The sequence below is a fragment of the Hesperophylax consimilis genome, chromosome 3 (genome assembly GCF_061612785.1).
Source record: "Hesperophylax consimilis isolate HC1 chromosome 3, BYU_Hcon_1.0, whole genome shotgun sequence".
Taxonomy (NCBI): domain Eukaryota; kingdom Metazoa; phylum Arthropoda; class Insecta; order Trichoptera; family Limnephilidae; genus Hesperophylax; species Hesperophylax consimilis.
This window is the reverse complement of record NC_142838.1, coordinates 21,218,052-21,238,650: the sequence shown is the minus strand read 5'-3', so window position 1 is coordinate 21,238,650 and position 20,599 is coordinate 21,218,052. Positions and strand designations below refer to the sequence as shown.

Sequence of the window (20,599 nt, the reverse complement as noted above, 5' to 3'; positions counted from 1 at the left end):
GTACATCACCAAAAAGTCAGCCTTCCGACAATCATAATCTAATTATACACAATTGTCTCCAAGAATGTAATTGCTACCCCTTGGAAAGTGTAGACTGTATCAGTTATCTAGTTGGAAAGATTGATAAATTTTTGAGACAGAACGACCATATCGATACGTTAACAGGAGACACACTTAGTCAGGATACTTAACTATTTTTTTAAACTTGGACAAAGAGAAAATAATATTGGACAAAGTAATGGACAAAATATTTGACAAAGATCAAATAAAAACAATTTTACCTTAGTCCAATCTCGACTTTATTGGGAATAATGTCTAAAGAGACACTAAATATTGATAACAAATTGATTCTTAAAGTTATATACAAAATAGAATTCCACAACTTATTTATCTAATAATAATAACAATATTGGCCTAATCCTAGTGAGGTTAATTTTTATGTGAAAAATTATGATTTTTGTACAAAAAGTGTAAGTAAGATAAGACTTCAACTTTGAACATTAATGCAATTATAATTATGTGCAAATGCATTAATTTCAACGAGCTAGATAACGTAAAATAAATTAAATCTCTCTTAGATAATATTAACAAGTCTTGTTGGATTCAAGGTTGGGTAAGATGAATATTATTTACCCTTGGTCTAATTGATGTCACATGATTTCCATGTAGAAATCCCAAAATACATAACAATAGAAAAGACGATAAGAGATGGTTTCAGCTCACAGCTTGTTAAAATGGTAAAGATATTATCTCAACTGCAGGAGATACACGTTACGGAAATGTTCATTACCGGGCTCTTTTTTTTAGTGGTAACATTAAATATGTATTTATTCTATTAAATTTTAAAGTAATTTATTACATGTCTGATATAAAATTAATGTCATTTTTCCTGGAAATGTAAAAAATATGTATTTTCGGTGGTAAAACATCATTCGTGTGGTGATAAAAGTGGTTTTAAAAATTATAATGTATTGGTTTCATCCTTTAAAATTTAGGCTTCACAATATTGTCTTAAAATTTATGCTTCATAATATTTATTTCATAACATCGTCTTAAAATGTTGAATTCATAATATCGCCTTAAAATTTGTGCTTCATAATATTGAATTTATAACATCGTCTTAAAATTTGTGCTTCATAGCTTCATGATATTGAATTCATATTATTGTCTTAAAATTTATGCATCAGGATATTAAATTCATATTATTGTCGTTAAATTTATGCTTCATAAAATTGAAGTGTAAACTATATAAATTCTAAATTAGGCAGGAACGACGCATTAGATCAACGTATGACAACTTTTGTTTTCAATTACTGTTCTCTAATATTGTTGTGAATATTCTATAAAATATTGATATTTATTATTGTAATTTAATTCTTTCTTATAAATCTCTAGTACCTAAAAAAAAGGTATCTATTTATTGAAACCTAGAAGAACGTTATTCGCACTGGTTTGCACTTAACCCATTCAGTACCAGAGTACTTCCTCTGGATCATGAATAAAAAAAATTAATATCATCTGATTTTGTGAAACGAATAGCTGCGTATTTTGCATATTGCTTGAGAAGGATATTGATATTCCTCATTTTGTCTATTTTTTCTGCTAGTTTGCAATGCTTATTTCATCGACAAATGCCGTAAATATAGTGACAGATCCCGCTTTACCTGGTTTTCTTGGTCTTGGATCCATTATTATTTTGATGTAATCTTTATTTGTTTCACTGTAAATTATATTTTGAAAAAATTAAACAGTTGTTTGTGTGGTAGGTTATTTATATTTTACCTTTCTGATAAAAAATAAAAATAACCCTTGTAGGCCTTGAAATAATAGTTGGGTGCTATCAATACGTGGAAACAAAAGAGCTGTACTTAACGGGTTGAAAGTTCTCTGTTTTTGTACTTATTTAGTTACATTTATTTAAATGAGACCGTTTTTATATCCGTTTGTTTTGTTTTGCGCAAAAACATTATCGAGCGTTTTGTAATTCAATGGACACAAAGCAATATAACCGAGAGAGGTGTGTTGTGTGCGTATCTAATGTGCCCGAAGTAAGCTCTATTTTCCCTTACTTTAGGGTAAAACTGATAAAATATTTTCATAATCTAAATTATTCCGGAACAGAAAACATTAAATTTCTTTGAATACTCTAGGGCTTAAGCATCCAAAGATCCTTTGTAATTTGGCGATCAGTTGTCTTTCAACAAGATCACAGGTCTATCGATTCTCTGATCAGTAGCTCAATATGATTCGCACGACACAAAATACTTATCTACGTTAAATTAGGTCAAACAGTGGTTGAAGTAGGCGACACATTTCTCTGTACGCATCATGCTTGTCCTATTTCAACAGATAGCTAGCCATGCACCACCAATGGGAATGTATGGCGGACGATATGCTGAAATAGGCTAAGCCACGAAAATATAGCGTGGTCTATCACAGGATTTAATCAGTATTTTTCATATCTGTATAACTCTTTTTCAGATTTAAACCAATAATGTTATCGAAAAGTGTCAGGCTTTAGAAAATTATTTTAATCCATTTCAAACAGACTGACAGATTATTATATTCGTTACACCGATAGTTAAATTTTACTTCGAAAAGTTTTCACTAAGACGCATCAAGTAATAGTACAATTAATAGTGGATGGTCAGGTAATATATATTATGTATACGATTGACATTTGTCACACGAGAACGGGTCGCTTCTTCATCTCGTTCTTGAGTTTAATAGCTCGGCTGTGGACCGATTTGCCGGCCTCTATGTTTCCTCCCTCCTTGTTCACTCCTTCCTCTCCTCAGAAAAACCCTTCACATGAAATGCACAAAGATGAGGGAAATTGCCCTATGGGAAATTATTTTCTTCAGGGCCTCCTTTGTGGAGTTATTAATTATTTGTTTTTTTTTTCTATTAGTTAACCGCAAGCGGAGTTTTATCACAATGTAACGTATGCTCTCCATACAATACGAAATGCATATCGTCGACACAATTCCAGTACTGTGATTCTGCTACAGGTAAGCTTTTTTATTTGTGGATTTTTTTAAATTGGTTCCAGTCATTGGAATAGCGAGCGACACTAGCAGCTCATGACTTTTGTGTGTGATAGAGTGCTAATATTGAAAAATATTACATTATTTGTGTCGTTATAGCCGAAAAAATAAATTTATTACATTAACATTACACGCATATAATAAATGTAAGTTTCGAAAGCGTAGTATTAACGAAATTTTTCAAACAAACTACCATTACTCCAATATTTAAACATCATCACCCGGAAGCAGTAAACAATTGCTGACCATATCAGAGTTATCTTAAATACAGTAAAAAAAATTGAAAAAGTGTTTTAAAAAGAATGAACCAATTTATAAAATTTAATAGTGTAATTAATTAACATCAATTCGGTAGGTAGAAGCACAAGGCGATGCACTACGTCGTGTAATATTTTGAATCGAGCCGCCATCAATAACATTCCTTACGTAGATGGCGATAAGGCTTAAATTCCCGCTTAACACCATCCAGCTGATTTGATTTAGGCAAGAAAAAAACATGGCCAAAAAGTGCCTTTTATTTTATTTTGTGGATGTTCAGACATAAATAATCAAATGTTTTCCGATCATTTTTTAAATAACTTAATATTATACAATAAAACCATAACCGAAAATGGGTTCGTAAGTAGGAAATTTTGAACTTTAAAGCAGTTTTCATGGGCCTTATAAATTATTTTTTTCTGGACTTCAAGACATATGTAAAAATTACTCGATTATTTCAATTTTTATGTATTATACTCGCGGTATTTATTTAAAGCATCTGAAACATTTCTAGGCGACCAATTTCACAGGTCTGCAACGTTTTTTTTTGAAGTGAAACTTCTTTACGCGCGTCATGCAATTTCGAGGACCGGAGTAAAACCGACTCATGACCGAAACGAAAATGCGGGTACCCCCACCACCGATTAAAGTTCATTTGATCTAGTCAAAGTTTTGAAGTAACATATAAATGCTTCTTAGCTCATCCCGACAACTGGCGTTGGTGGTGTAATGGTCAGCATAGTTGCCTTCCAAGCAGTTGATCCGAGTTCGATTCTCGGCCATCGCACATTATTTTTTTGTTTTTAACGCCTTTTTCATTCAATATCTTATTTTTTAGTAGGTCAGAACATTTTTTAAAAGAAAATAATATTGCAAAATAATAAAAACACTTATCTCACTGTGATAAAACATTACTCCGCTAGAGCGCGCTTTGCGTTATTGTGTTGGATTAAAATTATTATCTAATCCGTATATTATGATAATTGTATTACATTTATTTAATTAATTTATTTATTTTGATAATATGTAATAATTTACAGAAAAAAAAATTAAAACTATCTCCCTCTGATAAAATATCCGTTCGCTAGAGCGCACTACGCGATCTTGTGTGGGATTCTATTTCTGTACATTGTACATTATTTTTAAAAATATATTATATTTTGGGTGTGATGTAGGTAACATTATAAAACATAACAAGCTCTCATATTTTCAGAACCTACATAATATAATCAATTTATGCGGCTTTGCTTACAGTTGGTGCTCAGCGTGGTTGGCTTTCAATCAGTTAAGCGAGGTTCGATTCTCGGCTGTGGCATTTTTGAAGTGAAACCTTGTTGAGGTGGGGGAGCCGCTCACGAACGTTCTCTCTCTTCTCTTCTTTCCTCTCTCTCAGACACCAGCGAACTGCGCCACGCCAAGCATCAGCTGAAACTAGAAGTTTCACTTCTGTCTTGCGTAGGCTTGACACACCCACTTTTCTTTGAAATAAGAGGTAATTCCCATGTATTTTTGGTTGCTGAATTCGGGAAAATCATCAAAAAAATTCCATCACGTAAGGTTTTTCCGCAAAACGCTAAATACTGTGGGATTGCCTATCTTAAGTCGCAAAACGGGGTTTATTGCGGAAATATATATTTTTTATTATTTACAACTTATTATAAGATAATATTATTAAGTTTTATAGACTGAAACAAAACATTTAGTAACTCATGACGATAAAATTAGTCAGCTTTGAATCATATATATTGGGAGAGAGCCTCTAAACCACAGCGATGACTGCTACTTTTGTTCGTGCAATGTGCAATGGTATAATACCAAAAATAAAAAACAAATTCGCTACCCAAACATAGATTCAGCACTCCGCCCAGTCCCTCACGGACCTGGCATTCCTACACCACAAGAACCCCAAAGCCTGGACGATTTGCCATCATCAGAAAGTGAATCAGAAGAAAGTTCTAGTGACGAGTTTCAAGTAGGCGACTCCAGTGGACCTCAACAATTTTCTCAAGCTGAATTAAATGACCTGATCCGAGATTTAAAATCTTGGTGCAGTTAGTGAGAAGCAAGGTGAGAGGTTTCACCAAGATATCAAGGAAATGGAGAGAAGGTATCAAGGTCGATGGGATATAAATATGATGGGCGACTACTGCTGGATGCTGCATAGGGAAAATATAACGTCCCACAAACGAAAAAGCACAAAACGAAGCTTCCAAACTAAAAAAAGCATATTTTATAAAGATTTATAATTGCATATGATGTAAATAAAATATATTATGACTTAAAATTAATTAAATTTGTATAATTTTATGATTTTTTTCTTTTGAACATTCCCCACAGAAGTAGTGTAAGGCGGGTTTTGCCTATATTTTAATTTCCACTTTGCGGAAAATCCTTACGTGATGGGTCAAAATGGATGGCATTCTCGAATTCAGCATTCCAAAATACATATAATTCAACCATTACCATTTAAAAAAAATCAAAAATGTCAATTTGCAGACCTGTGTTTTCAAACCAAAAACACATGATTTTGCATTACTACGTAGTGCATTGCCTTAACGAGCCTTGTTCATAATTCTTCATATGAATTATTAACATTCCTTGGAATTGCGCATAAATGATAAACTTATAATTAAATTAAGTTACATTGGATTTTATGGTAAAGCTCTAAAATGGAAAAAAGCTTCTTTTTCAAATGACTCCAAGTTGTAAAAATCAACGATGTGTTTAGTCAGACAAAAATAAGCCAGGTTTATTGTAAAAAATACGTATTTTGGATTTTTTTTTAAATGTTAAAAAAAATTTATTGAAAACAACCCAAAAAAAATTAATTTAAAAAAATTACAGTAGTTACGAGCCGCCACTAGCAAGTTACAATATTATAGAGTTACAACTCATCTTAAAATATAAAAATCACGTGTCACTGTAATCTCGGAACACGCTAATCTCCGAAGCCGCCCAACCGATTTTAATTAAATTTTGTGAATGTGTATGGTTGGTTCTAATGAAATGTAGAATAGTTTTGGACACCAAAAAGATTTTTGTTTTCAGATTCCTCATCAAAAATTACATTCAACCACAAGGGGCAGGTGGCAGGACAACGTCATATATTATAAAATGCATTCAAAATGGTTGAGTTAAATATGAAAACTGGTTTCTAATCTTAATATTTTAAAAAATCAGCCCGCGTATGTTTGTGCTCGCAGAACTCGAAAAGTAGTCGACCGATATCGCCGAAAAATTTCAAAGTTTGTTGTTATTAGTGCCAGGAGTGTTTAGAGTTGTTTAAATGGCATAAAAAGTCAGGGACGCCAGAAGAATACTTAATACAATATCTCTGCACCGTAATGAGATACAAAGTGGAATTAAAATCGATGTAATGTAGTTTTTTAACAGTAACATTGTGGTATATAGTAGTGAATAGTGGAAGATGTCGGGGGCGCCCGATATTAGTAATATTAGCACTAGTAACATTATATATAGTCATTTAATATATTTTTTTACCATCTCCGCCGACGTAAACAATTGTTTCTCATAGATTATATTAAAACGAAGAGTTATTTCAATAATTTGTACGTATAATGCAGGAGTGGGGAAACTGCGGCCCGTGGGCCACATGTGGCCAGCGACGCTTTATGGTGCTTCACGCGAGCATTTTTGGTGCATTCCCATCTTCCGAGTGAAGTTTAAAGCTCATGTCGCACACTATATGATTCAAAATTCGGAGGAAAACCAATCCCTGTTCCGCACGTATTAACAATTATTTAAACTTGTGGAGCTCTTATACAGAATCACTCACACAAATAAATCTGGTTTAGTTCTTGTGTTCTGAAGTTAAATTCTCCGAGTTGTGGATTCATCTGTTGACGTAATTCAAGGGAAACCATTCTCGCCTTCGGAGTTCAGTTGTAAATTTCTAGTAACAGACGTTTGGTCACAATTTTTTTTTAAAATTTAAAGCATTCTTTTCAGGTTAAAAAAATCGGTCGTAGGTAAAATTAGGCATTATTTTTGTTTCAGGGACACTGGTTTCAGATACCATCTTCAAGTGCGCAACCGGTCAGTTGTGCAGCGCAACAACCCCTGTAGCTTGTGCGGCTGGCATTTCTCCAGATTGCACCTGTGGTATCTGCCGAAATAACATAGCCTGCATCAGTGATACTCAGTTTCAAGTCTGCCCAGGTGATTATATTTTAATACTTACATAAATAAATATTTTACAGTAGACCTCGCGCCTATTTTTCCTGATTTTCCTAACCAAGCATCAGTACATTCTGAATATATCTGAACACATTTTCATGTAGCTCCATATATCATAATAAAAATAAAGACGAAATGCGATTATATCAGACTTTTTAATTTTGAATAATTGTTCCGACATTCTCACAACATATTCGTGTTTTACCGCCAGTTTGTCACGAAACCTGTCAATTCATACGTTAAAGACTTTCAGTCCCGTTTCACAAGACTTTTAATAAATTAGCAATATTTTGTATCGTGAATTTTCTTCGTGCAGTGAAATGGGAATCCGTTGCTGGAAGAATAATAATTGTTACAGAATTTTAAAATAATCGCATGGAAAAACGAAAATGCGACAATCTTTGAAAGACGCGATCTTGACTATAAAAATTAAAACTTTTAATGGCACAGCTTTGATAATTCTTTGTTTGGTTTAAGCTCATAGCTTTTATCATGAATCCTTAACCTCATTAATTTCCTTGTTATTTGTGACTTTTGTAATCAGAAACATCAAAAAGAAGTAGCACAGAAAAATGAGATAAGATGTAACTTATTTGAAAATATTTGTTTGGTTGTTTGCAAAAGGTTTTTTTCTTCGGGAAGTTTATGTTTAAATTATTTTAATTACAGTTTAGATTACATTCATTACGTACTGCTCTATTTATAGTAATTTAATACAATCAAAGAAAAATTATACACAGTTGCAATTTTCCGTTTTACATGCATCGCTAGTATTGTAATCTTATTGTGTAGGTACCTACCTTATAATCAATTTCAGTAATAAATCATTTTTAAAAATAAGATATCATTTTTATCACTGAAGAGGCAGAAGTATGTTTTGGGCGTGTCTGTGTTTCGAACAAGACCAATTATTTCATGTAAGGTTAAATGAAATTGATATAATATTTTCAAATATCTAAATTCTTTCGTGAATGAATCAATCTCATTAGCCTATGGTCTGAGGTCTTGGGGTTGAGAGGTAAATTATTATTATTGGGGCTTCCGTAAATTGTAGACAACAGTTTATATGGAATGTACAGAATGCAGCAAATAGACAGTGCAGTTTTGAAGGGAAGGTATTTTTGGGAGGGTCGTGCCGTTTTCAGTCGTTAACATGGTTTGGTCCGAAAACATCGGTGCTTCGCCGTCTGCACGTATCTTGAAAATGGCCGTTCTTTCTTTGCCACCCAGCTGGCCTTCCAGCTGCACTTTAATCTTTTGCGTTGTGATACCGTCCCTTAATTAAGAAATTTAATCGCAAGTTGAGTTGCCTAGACCTAGGAGTTTAGGGAGACCCAAAGTAAGAACATCCGAAAATTTAACGACAGTGAGAGAAGCTTTCGAATCTTCATATAGGCGCCCTGCCCAGAAGTATGCAATTGCATTGGTCATTGCTGACCGCTCACTACAAAGGATTATGCATCAAGACTCAAGACTTATCATTCCACCCCGACTAGATTATGATTTTCCAGGAGTCGAAGCCGTCTGACTGTGAAAACCGTATGAATCTTTCACAACAAATGTTCCGGATCCATGCGAAATCAACTTTTTCAGTACCTAGTGAATAAGCCAAATTTTTGGTACCGGGCTGAAAATAACCAAAGGCAATTTTACGAGAGATCTCTTCACTCCCCAAAAGTGACCGTGTGATGTGCGGTTTCCAAATTTGGGGTTAAGCTTAATATTTTTAAGAAAATGCACGAACCGTGACTGTAAACGCTCAACGTTATGTTTCCATGTTAGAAAAATTTTGAACCTCGATTGGAAAAACCAACGGAGGAAACCGATCTGGGAAACATGATTTCAACGGGATGGTATTACGGCCCATATTGATCGAGTTGACGAAACTGCATCAGATGTTCTCTGCGCGCATCGTCTCTCTGAGGGATGACATAGGGAGGCCCGCGCGCCCGTCTAATTTGAGTGGGGCTACCTTTAGGAAAATATTTTTAACATCGGCTCCTTTGATCCTTGAAGAACTCAAAGATCGAATTCAGGAGGAAATCGCCGCATTACCCATCGAGATGTGCCAAAATGCCCCCCGGAAATATCAGAAATCGAATTCAAGTTATCGAAGTAGGGGGCTATTATCTTCCTTATATCTTCTTCAGGACTTGGTGTATAAATTGGCATGATGTACCAAATAAAATAAAACAATCCCCATTTCTGTAAGTTCCACCGTTTTTTATTAGCCCTTCAAAACTACACTCTATGTTTTGCTGCACCCTGTATCTAGTGGTTTTCTATTCAAATAATTAAATGAGTAAATATGTTTCTGCAGATGGACTAACACCTACCGCACCCTCCATTTCTTGTGCCACGGGAACCAAGTGCGATTCAACTATGGCTAATGGCGGCTTCTGCAGCGTAACTGGAATATCAGGCTGTGCTGCAGAAGTCGTTCAAAAATGCACTGCCGCTGGAAGGTATCCTATCCCCAAAACACTATGCAAGTAAGTAAACGCAAACAGGACCTGTGCTCATATTTTTTCATTAACTCCACACAGAAGGCCCTGAGGACAATAATTTTCCTCAGTTTTCTGTAACATATTTGGGACTGCAGTCTAGAGGGTATTTTTTATGAAAGGAACAGTGAACGAGTGAACGTAATTATTAAAAAAGGCTTACGTTGTAGGAGCAAAGTGTGTGTGACAAGGCAGATTTGTGTAGCGGTTCTTCATATTCATTTCTATGTGAGTACTACACAAAAGTCCCAACTGCGTAAACATCAGTATTCTCAATGGCCCTCCGCTTCAGCGACCAAAATTTTATAAAATTAGGTGTGCTATAACAATGCATATACTTCAATGAACTCCAAAGACCTGGTTTCTGCGGCCTTTAGCCGGCTTACCAATTGGCCCTCGACGAACTGTAGTGGGAAAGAGGGAGGAGATGCTCGAAGACCCTGAGGAAAGAGTGAGTATCGGGTCACCAGAGGCAGGGCGGAATGGCGGTCGTGCCTCAGGCCAGCTCATGGCGACGGGAGAGGCGCAGGCGGGTCGCGGGACAGCTTTCTCGGGGCATTCATTATCTGGGTTAACGCAGGAAGGGGTCTATCCCACCCACTAGATGGGATGCTGAAGCCTTGATCAATCTAGAATCAGCTACCGTACGCTGATAAAAAAGACAATCAAAGTTGGGCAATTTATTAGTTGTTTATCAACAGACTGGAGACCGCAAGACCTTTAGGAAACAAAATAAAATATAAATTTAAGAAAAATAGTCGCAAAACGATTTCATCAGAATCGCATCGACAGTGTAATATGAATATAATGATTAGCTAGAAAAAACAATAGAGAAAGAAAGAAAAATAACTGAAACACCTGGAAAATAAAATAGAATCAATTAACCTAACATCTTATCCTAGTTTCATACACGGAGAAAAATAAGCTTGCTAATTTATTGCCAATCTCTTAGATTGCATGCCATTTCGATTTAAACTTTTAGTAAATCCCTGATAATATCGGAACACGTGTTCATGCACCTGCCTTTTTTTGATAATATATAATGACGAAATGCAAAGATGTTATGATTTTTATGAACACGACTTCCGACATCGTAATGATACATTGGTATTTTGCTAAATGTTTATCAGGAAACAATCCCTTTTTTAATCGGACTACGGATAATTTGAAGAGATTCTTTATAAAAGAGAAATAATTTTTATTAGTAAGTTTTCTCCGTATATAGACTGTTAATGTTGTATAACAGCGATGCAAGTTGAAGGTGCATTGCAATGCTGAAAAGGGTAAATTAAGAAGAAAATGATTAAACAAAAAAGTGGGATCAATCAGGAATAACCAGCAAGCACAAGTAATAATTTTAACAACTCAAAGCATACATTATATAAACTAGTAAACGAGATTCCGTGGAAGACAGGAGCAATACCAATACCGGCAACACCTGAATCAAAAAGAGTCTAAATCAGCGACTCTAAGCCAGTGGCGACTCTTGACTTTTGGATGTTCTACAGTAGACGTAGACGAGGAGTAAAGATCTCGACTAGCAAACCGAAGGTCACGAGTTCAAATCCCGGCGTGCGCAAGAAAATTTTATTTGATTAATTTGTGTTATTTCACAATTTTTTCATGAAATATAATATATAGTTTACTTGCGGCACGTTCCAGAGTGGAAGATGCTCTCACTATCCCCCGATCTAGTATGTAAGACCACCATTCAGAAGTGAAACTTGCTTGAAATGGCTTTAGCCGTGTTTGGTGACCAGATCTAAATAGCCAGGTACTCCCTCACCTCCTTCTTCCCAGCTCCTTCCCCTCCCCACAACCGTCAGCCTTACAACATACCCCAATTGGGAATGCAGTTGTGACTATACGGTATTCATATATTTAAAAAAAAACACGTGCGCAATTCAGTAAGGAGAAAGGGTCAAGCTGTGAAGCCGGCTCCTGAATCCCCCATGCCCGTAAAGCACCAGCATCATGTAGTGATCCAGTTTGATGTGTGCCCATTTCATTCTGAGTTTAACTGAAGAGAAGTAGGAGAAGGTCAATGTGCCCTTCGTTTGTGTTCTCTATAGATACCTTATTTCAGCAGACAAATGTGAAAATATTCATTGAATTCGGAATTTAGCTTTTTGTAGTAATATTTACCAACTCTTTTGAAAACCTCGTATTTTTTATATCCTTTTTCAAATACAGTGGAACTTGGTTATAACGACACGGCAATAGTGAGCAATTACACACCGATATTTTTGTTCAGGCTTATCTTCTTATAATTCTTGACTGTTGTAACGAGGTCGATTCACTGATATACGGTGCAAATAATTTTGTAAACACAATTTCTGAATACGTGTATGGGTCGACGGGGTGAAAAAATAGTTTAGAATTATTCTCGAAGTAGTAACAAACGAAGGGTGGTCTAGCGCGGCGGTTAGCTGCCCGGCGCAGAACGGTGGCTTGCGGGAATTTCCTATCCCGTTAGGTATGGATTTATATTTTTATGGTACTACCTGTGTAAGATTGTCGGCTAGGTGAACCATTGCTTTCCATCGGGCACAATGTAAAATTATCATAAAATCTGCGAAAGTCATGCAAAATTTGAGCTTTCCAGATCTGTTCCCTTTTTACGTCTTCTTTTGTATTACAAATCATCGTCAATTTTGTTTTAAAACCAATAAATATGTTGATGATGGTACCTAGTTACGAAAACCTACAACCCTGCACGGGGTAAATTTATGACTGTGAACTTTTTCAGCAGAGGGGCCGCTTTGTCTATTTTTCAAATAGGTCACAATCTACAAGCGGATTTTTTTGGTTTTCTTTGAGGTAGGGGGGGTTGACAGCAAAATTCACGAGTTAAGGTTTCTGTTCATTTTTTTTAAATTGTTACGCAAACTGGTTCTTCAATTTTGGTTCCATGTAGTAAATGAAGCGTAAATTATCCAACACTCTGTACAACTTTCTCAGCTAGGGTTTTTAAGTATTACCCCAAGCATTTAGATTTCTCTCTATAGCCAAGTGGGCCGTATGAATGCACATGCGGGCCGCAAGAATGGGGCCGCGAGTTGTGCATCACTGGTTTGTGACTAGTAAAATTTTGTATAATAATTATAAGATATTTACATTTATAAGTTATTGACAATTTAGTGATATTTTTCCAGGAAGCCTCGAAACAGGTGTTATAATGCATTGATTATTTTGAAGAAGAAATTGAGAAGCATGAAAGTGAAATCGTATAAACAATCATTGATAATAAATTTGATTTATTACAGTAATTAGTGTATTTTTCAAATTCATTTTTTAATAAGTAATTTCTACTCGTATTTTGAAAATATACCGTACTTTTGCGAATATATTGATAGTAGAAAGCAGGTAGGTAGGTAGGTACAATTTAAAAAAAATCTATTTTGGATATAACAATTAATAAGGAGCAAATTTAGTCGGTCCCCTCGTGCTCATTATAAACATGTTTGACTGTGACATTTTACCATTCAATTTCAAGTCAAATTAAAGGCAAGAACAATGATAGTGTGACTAGCCACTCATATTTATGTGCAACAATTTTACATTTTAATGCGTCGAAAATCGTAAGCATAATTTGGGAAATGCCATAAATAATAAGTACATAGTTGCATTATAAACATGCTTTATTTGTTTCTTTTCGGGATGTTCAATTGGTTTATTTGTTCGAGATAATTATAATTTTCGTGACATGCTTAGTTAATAATTTATACCTTTATTACCTAAGTTATATATTTTTTTATCTCTTCTCCCTTCCTTTAATTTTTCTTTTTCGTAAAAAGTTTATTTTTATGGTTTTACGAGCTATGTCTATGAAATGTTATCTTTGAATTATTGGCTTAGCTGCGTTATTTTTTGTTGATATTAAATTGCGGACTTTCCGTAAGTGCCGTGTTATGTATTATTTTTAGTATGTTTGTTTATTATTTATGTTTTTGTTTAATCCCATATTTGTGAACTTAAATAAAGAGATAATCAATACGAAATTGATGATTAAAACTAAAAATGAAAAGTAATTTGTAAAACACTATTGAGATGAAATTGAAATTGAGATGTAGAGGGACAAATGCGTATTGGAGAAAATTTTCGAAAGCGGTTAATCGAAGGAGTCAGCTACGTCGCTGAAAGATATAGGACGACCCAGTGAAAAAATAAGTAAAATTAATAAACGATTAAGAGACGATGAATATATATTGGAGGTAGAAGAATACATAGGTAATTAGTACTATCTGCCTACCCTTAAAGTGAAACTGTGTGGGAGTTAGTGGTTACTAAGAAGAAGCTACAGTGAAAAATATTAAGGCTTTATTAAATTGGATTCATAAAGATTAATGGAAAAAATGAATTCATGAGATCTATTGTATTATTATTCGCAAAATTTATAAATCAACATTTAAGAAGAATTTAAAAAAACCACCATCAAATTAAAACATTTTGTTTGGTTGGCATAACCGAATTTGTTGATTCTGACTTTACGATTCGCACTCCGTTCTGGTTTTGTATGGATATTGAACCAATAAAACTCCGAAGTCCGTTTGTGTTTGTATTTAAATGATTTAATTTTTGAATCACGGTGTTGACGGTATCAATACATAATTTAGGCCTGCATTATTTATATTTTATATAATTAATGATAGTTCTAGGTATTATATTATAGTTAGTGATATTATTTTATAAAGGCAAATAAGGTTAGTGCCAAAATTAATTGATTGGCATTATTTCACAATGATATTTATATTGTAATCTGCTTACATGGTATATACATGATTGTTGATTACAATATTTCTAACACAATAGGTACCACGGAAGAAAAATTAAGAAAATTTGTAGCAAACATTTATTAAATCACTTAAAATAAACTATTGTACTTACATCAAAATTTACCCAACTCGCAATAAAATGCAATTGACCTAGATTATAAAGTATATTTTAATGAGTAGCATTTTTTATTGCTTAGTTTGATGGCGTCACACAGTAATGCAGTTTTTGTAAAACTGCTAAATTGATGTATTTTTAGGTCACGGATGTATTTTTGCACTTTAGTACAATACAATAACAATAGTGACGAGATGACACCATTCTGCTTAGCGTTCTTCAATATTAAAAGCGGTTAAACCTGAATAGCCGGGTACCATTATTTATTTACGCCCTTGTGGTTTTAACATAAAACAAGTCTCTTATTATATTTTATCCTTCATTTCCTTTCTCTTCTTTTCCGTCCTCACATTCCTGCTTTAGTCTCCATAGACCAACTGGCGCCTGGCAATGAGGTTCTTGCATTAAATAATTAACTGCGAACAAACTTGTATCTAAAATAATTTATAAAACATACTCCTGTTTGATTATTAACTAATAAATATCACATACTATGGAGACAGTGGTGTAAAGGGTTTAAAGAATATGTGTTTATACAGAAACAGGTGGACATAGATTAACGTGATTCAAAAAGATAAGTAACTTCGAAGCGATAAAAGTTAAAGTACAGGTTGACGGTACAAACTTCTAAACCATGTAAATATAAAATAAATCACCTTACCTTAACCGATTATCGAATCACTATCTTTGAACAAAAAATAAAGCATTTGTAGGTACTATCAGTTCAATTGAAATTCGCTTAGCAGTAATTATATTATTGCAAACGACAAACCGTATCATTGATTGATTGATACATTATAAATGTTTAATCTGTAATTATCCGCTCTGGATCTTACTTGTCGCCTTTAGTATGTAATTGTTATATTATTTAAGTTCGCTAGATCAGTAATTACGATAACTTAATTTTGTCATTACGATTATAATTATTAATACGATCAATACCGATTAATCTGTGTACTCGTCGTTTTATGTATTATATTATTATTTTTTTACAGGCAGTACTACCTGTGCAGCTATGTGAACAAAGCATGGATGATGTACTACTATAACTGTACTGGGACCTTCAACTTCGACCCTTCCTTGCAGAAATGCACTTCGACTTACTCCTGTCCGATTGTTGGATAACAAATAAAACCACAAATAATATTTGGTATATAAAAACACATTTCTATATGTAAAACTCTTTAAAGAGGACAAAATCTATTTAACATATTTATGTATTTGAACTCTTGTCCCCCCTCCCTCCCTTACCGAAGTGAGCGGGTGGTGATAATAAAAGTTTGCTATAAACACAAAAAAACAATATTTCGCATTTTGATAAACATGTATGATGTACAAAAACCCCAACAGTAGCAAACGGCAGCCTGCTCAACGGGTAGAAAAGATTATCTCCTCATTTATACACCTTTTAGTACCTTCACCCCCAGTTGTCGAAGATGTCGAAATGTTCCCTGACGCCGTACACAAATTTTAACATAGCGATATTATTTTACTCACTCTCCGAAGTGGAAGATACTCTCAGTATCACCTTGACGTAAGACCACCATTCAGAATTAAATTACTTTAGACAGGTTTAGTGACCAGACTTTCAGTCTCACAACCAGAGATGTGCAAAATGGGTACCCAAAACCATTTGAAATGCAAAATGGAAATGGGTCAAAACTTTTCCATTTGAAAATGCAAAATGCAAAAAGGTTTTTAGAAAAGCATTTCAAATGCAAAATGCAAAATACCTATTTTCAAAATGCATTGAAAATGCAAAATGGTTTCTCAGGTCAAACAATTAAAATAATTATAGAATTTTTAAACAGTTTTGTCATTTAACAATGGACATCAATGTAGAACAAACATATTACATGACGGTAAATCAAAAAATGCCACGACTACGGATTATGAACCACAAAAAATTTGCGCGGGACATATGTTGCCAACGTAAAAACATAGAAACTGCTATCTAACATTTAATATTACAGCGTCATGGCCCCATGTTTAGTATTTGAATCAGTATTTTTTGTAATGGTATCACTCAATTGCCAGGTCTCCTACCAGGGAGCAACTTGACAAATGTAAATTATCTCTCATAGCGAGGTTGAGGACCGACTGATATTTGGGGCTTATGAAAAAAAGATGAGTGGAGATAGTAGGAAGAATGTTGCAAAAAAGCATTTAAAATGGAAAATGCATTGAGAAAAGCATTTAAAATGCAAAATGCAAAATGGTTTTTAGAAAATCATTTAAAATGCAAAATGGAAAATACCCATTTTGCATTTTGCATTTCCATTTGAAATGGATTTATTTGAAATAAAGTACATCTCTGCTCACAACATACCCTAAATGGGGGAATAGATAGTTTCACTGGCTCCAAACAGTTGGGAGCAGTTGGGACTCTGCGATATTCACATAAAAAATAGTATTTCAAGAAGAATCCATTTCATTTGTTAAAAAAATTATTGTTATCAACAAAAACAGAACCTGTTTCATATATTTTAAATTATTATTGTTGTCAACAAACACATAACCTGTTTCATATAATAAAAATTATTATTGAATTTATCGAAGACAGATTTCATATTATATTAAGTTTTTCATATTATTTACAGAATCTGTTTTCACATCCACATGTATTTTTTTTAATCTGACAATGTTATTAAAATATTCTCCATGAAATATATGAATACAAAAATTATTTCAAAATAGTTATTTAAATAAATCCATGTAAGTCAAAATTGGTAAAGAACATTGTGCCGAAATGTTAATTAGATGAGAAATTGGGTATCTGTAACTTATGATGATTTACAGAAAATTACGAAAAGAGATAGAAGAGTCGGTGGAAAACTAAAAGAGCAGGTGATTTTTTTATTCCGTATATTGAGTAACAAGTTTCGGGGAGCTATCAACTAATAGATGTTTTTAAAATTATTTATTATAGTTAAAGAAATATTAATATTTCACTTTCTAACCATTTCATATATATTTACTTTCAACCAATTCATATATATAAGTTATATAATATTAATACCCGTAAAAATACAATTTTTACAATACATAAACATTTTACGGTTGAGGTGATTTATAATACATAATTTGAAATATGTACATAATTTTTAATGTGTGGTTAATTACATACAGAGGTTTAGGAAAATCACGGACTTATAAATTAACCCACATATCTGTGCCAGTTTCTCAATAATCTCGGAGCCTGCGGACTCAGCCTGGCATTCTCAACTCGTGACGACTAGTAAATTATTTGTACAATTTGTTTTTTGTTATTTTCCACAAAGAATTGAAAAGTGCCGCAATCTAAATTTTTATATGGTATCCCCAGGAGAAGGGAGTTGTGTATGAATTATAACATTCACAACGATACATAAAAAGTGCAGCAGGTGAATTTTTTTCTAGGTGGTATGGCAAACGATTTTCGTTTTTCGAAAAGTCAGTATCCCAACAATATTTGGACGGGAGACTTTCAACATTTTCTTTAATGGAAATATTTTAGTACTAATTAAAATGGTAGCTTTTAAATCATATCAGCTTAATCGGCTAGTAACCGAGTGGACAAATGGGTAGGAATCCTACCCTTTTCCCAACGCTAGCTAGGTTACCAACGCTAGCGAAGTCCTCCATCATTACACAAGCAACATTTTCCACTTAAATAAAAAGGTGATTTGTTTCCTGCGTTCTCAGTGTGTGTCGTTTTGGAACCCAGCCAGGGCGCCCTCCTAGTTTGGGGATGTAAAAATAAACAGTCGGTTCCTGCTTCTCTCCCGATGCATGGGCCCTAGGCCTGGGCTCTCGGGTCTAGACTGAAGTTTGGCCTTGATAGATACGATGCGTTACGGCGGTATCTGGCACTAAACTCGTCAAATGTATGTAATACATGAAAGTATAGTACAGTCGTGCCTGACAACGAGATTATTGTGATGACGTGTTATGTTTCACGTAACCTTTGATTTTTTGTAAGTATTTGCCGTAATAATAATTTGATTATTTGTACAGCGCCGTTTTTTGACAAAATCATCTCGAGGGCGGTTTAAATATGAGGTAACTAGGTACTGCGATGCTCGGGCTCCGGCGAGATAGATTATACCTCTTTAAACCTACCTCTCGGCGGCCCTGTGCAGGTTCCGGGGCACCCTAAGGCCGGGGACCCTGGGCTCGGACCCGCATGCCCATCAGGTGAAGACGGAACTGCAGGGGAGGCCTAGAAGGGCCTAACAGGGGGGGGGGCGGTCAGCATTTCAGCAATTGCTGACTGCCCCCTGCTGAAATGCTGACCGTTGGATCCGCCCCTGTTAGTTAAGGCGGTGCACTACGTCATGTAATATTTTAAATTGAGCCGCTATCAATAACAACTCTTACGTAGATGGCGATAAGGTTTAAATTCCCGCTTAACACCATCCGCCTGTTTTGATTTATGCAAGAAAAAAACATGGCCAAAAAGTGCCTTTTATTTTATTTTGTGGATGTTCAGATTGTTTAGGCATAAATATTCAATTTTTTTTCGATGATTTTATAAATAACTTCATTTTCCACACTATACAATAAAATAATAACCCAAAATGGGTTCGTAAGTAGGAGATTTTGAACTTTAAAGCAGTTTTCATAGGTCTTTGCATTATTTTTTTCTGGGCTTATAAAAAGACTAATCTAAAAAATACTCGATTATTTCAAAGGCCAAGATGTATTCTACTCGCAGTATTTAATTAAAGCATCTGAAACATTTTTAGGCGACCAAATTTTCAAACCAAAAACACATGATTTTGCATTACTACGAATGGTATCGCCTTAAGCGTATTATAAAGGTTTTCTCTTCAGTGTCTCTTAGCTTTTTTTGTTTTTTTCTTTCTAAATAAAGTACTAAAAGATTTGACAAACCTTGACCGGGTGAACTGTGTTCTGTTAAAATATACGGGAGCTTTTACGGTAAACTTTTAAATTAAAGAAGGAAGTTTAAATATAGAGTTAAATAAATACGAACTCTATCTTTGAATTATTATCTAAGAAAATGGAAAAAAAGGTTATTTTTTAAGAAGAATAAGGAATAAATAAGATGTAAATTAGTTTTTAATAGTATAGTAACATCTCAATTAAATGACTGCTCTGGTGTCCTTTTTTGTCCAATCAATCACATAAAGAAATTGAAAATAATTCAAAATAGAGGCATGCGAGCAGTATTGAATTGTATTAGGTATTCTAAGATAATTATTACGCATAAAAAACTAGGAACTTTAAGTGTGAGACAGCGAATAATTTACAATTTCTTAATATTTATATTTAAGCTAAAACATATGATTCTCCCGAAATACATGTTTAAGAGTGTAAATTTTAATTTCGCAATACATGGCAACCCCACGTAGTTTTATTTTTCGGACGCTTAACTATTTATCAACAGTGTATTCATGTTCTGTTTGAACGTTTACCAAATTTTCAATAGATGGCAGTAGTATAATAGTACAGAATTGGAAACTATCGTTTGTATTTTTAAATTATATTTTTTACCTAATATTTATCAAAAGCCTACATAAAGATTAAATACTACATACTTTGTATAATGTATCGTGAGCATGTAAGGAAAAGTGGCTAAGACAAAATTCTTTTTTATTGGCAAATTAATTTCTTACATAAATACAAACTTGTGGTTTCGCCAGGTACGATATATATATATTTATTTTTTATTTTTTTTATAGTGTCTTTACTTCACAT

At 34.0% G+C, this 20,599-nt stretch overlaps 1 protein-coding gene across 1 annotated transcript; it reads left to right on the top strand.

Moving 5' to 3' along the window:
• The first annotated feature begins 734 nt into the window (after positions 1 to 734).
• Positions 735 to 19,111, top strand: LOC149425119 (uncharacterized). The gene is made up of 5 exons (XM_089649625.1): positions 735 to 809; positions 2,912 to 3,011; positions 7,323 to 7,484; positions 9,823 to 9,994; positions 19,018 to 19,111. Exons 1-5 carry the CDS (start codon positions 735 to 737, stop codon positions 19,109 to 19,111), a joined length of 603 nt encoding a protein of 200 aa, XP_089505751.1.
• Positions 19,112 to 20,599: the final 1,488 nt, after the last annotated feature.

Excerpts from the sequence above, each read along its gene's own strand:
- LOC149425119 (XM_089649625.1), top strand. The coding sequence starts at position 735 with ATGGTAAAGATATTATCTCAACTGCAGGAGATACACGTTACGGAAATG. Across the intron at positions 810-2,911 it reads CCGGGCTCTTTTTTTTAGTG|TTAACCGCAAGCGGAGTTTT; the intron begins GTAACATTAAAT and ends TTTTTCTATTAG. Across the intron at positions 3,012-7,322 it reads GTACTGTGATTCTGCTACAG|GGACACTGGTTTCAGATACC; the intron begins GTAAGCTTTTTT and ends TTTTTGTTTCAG.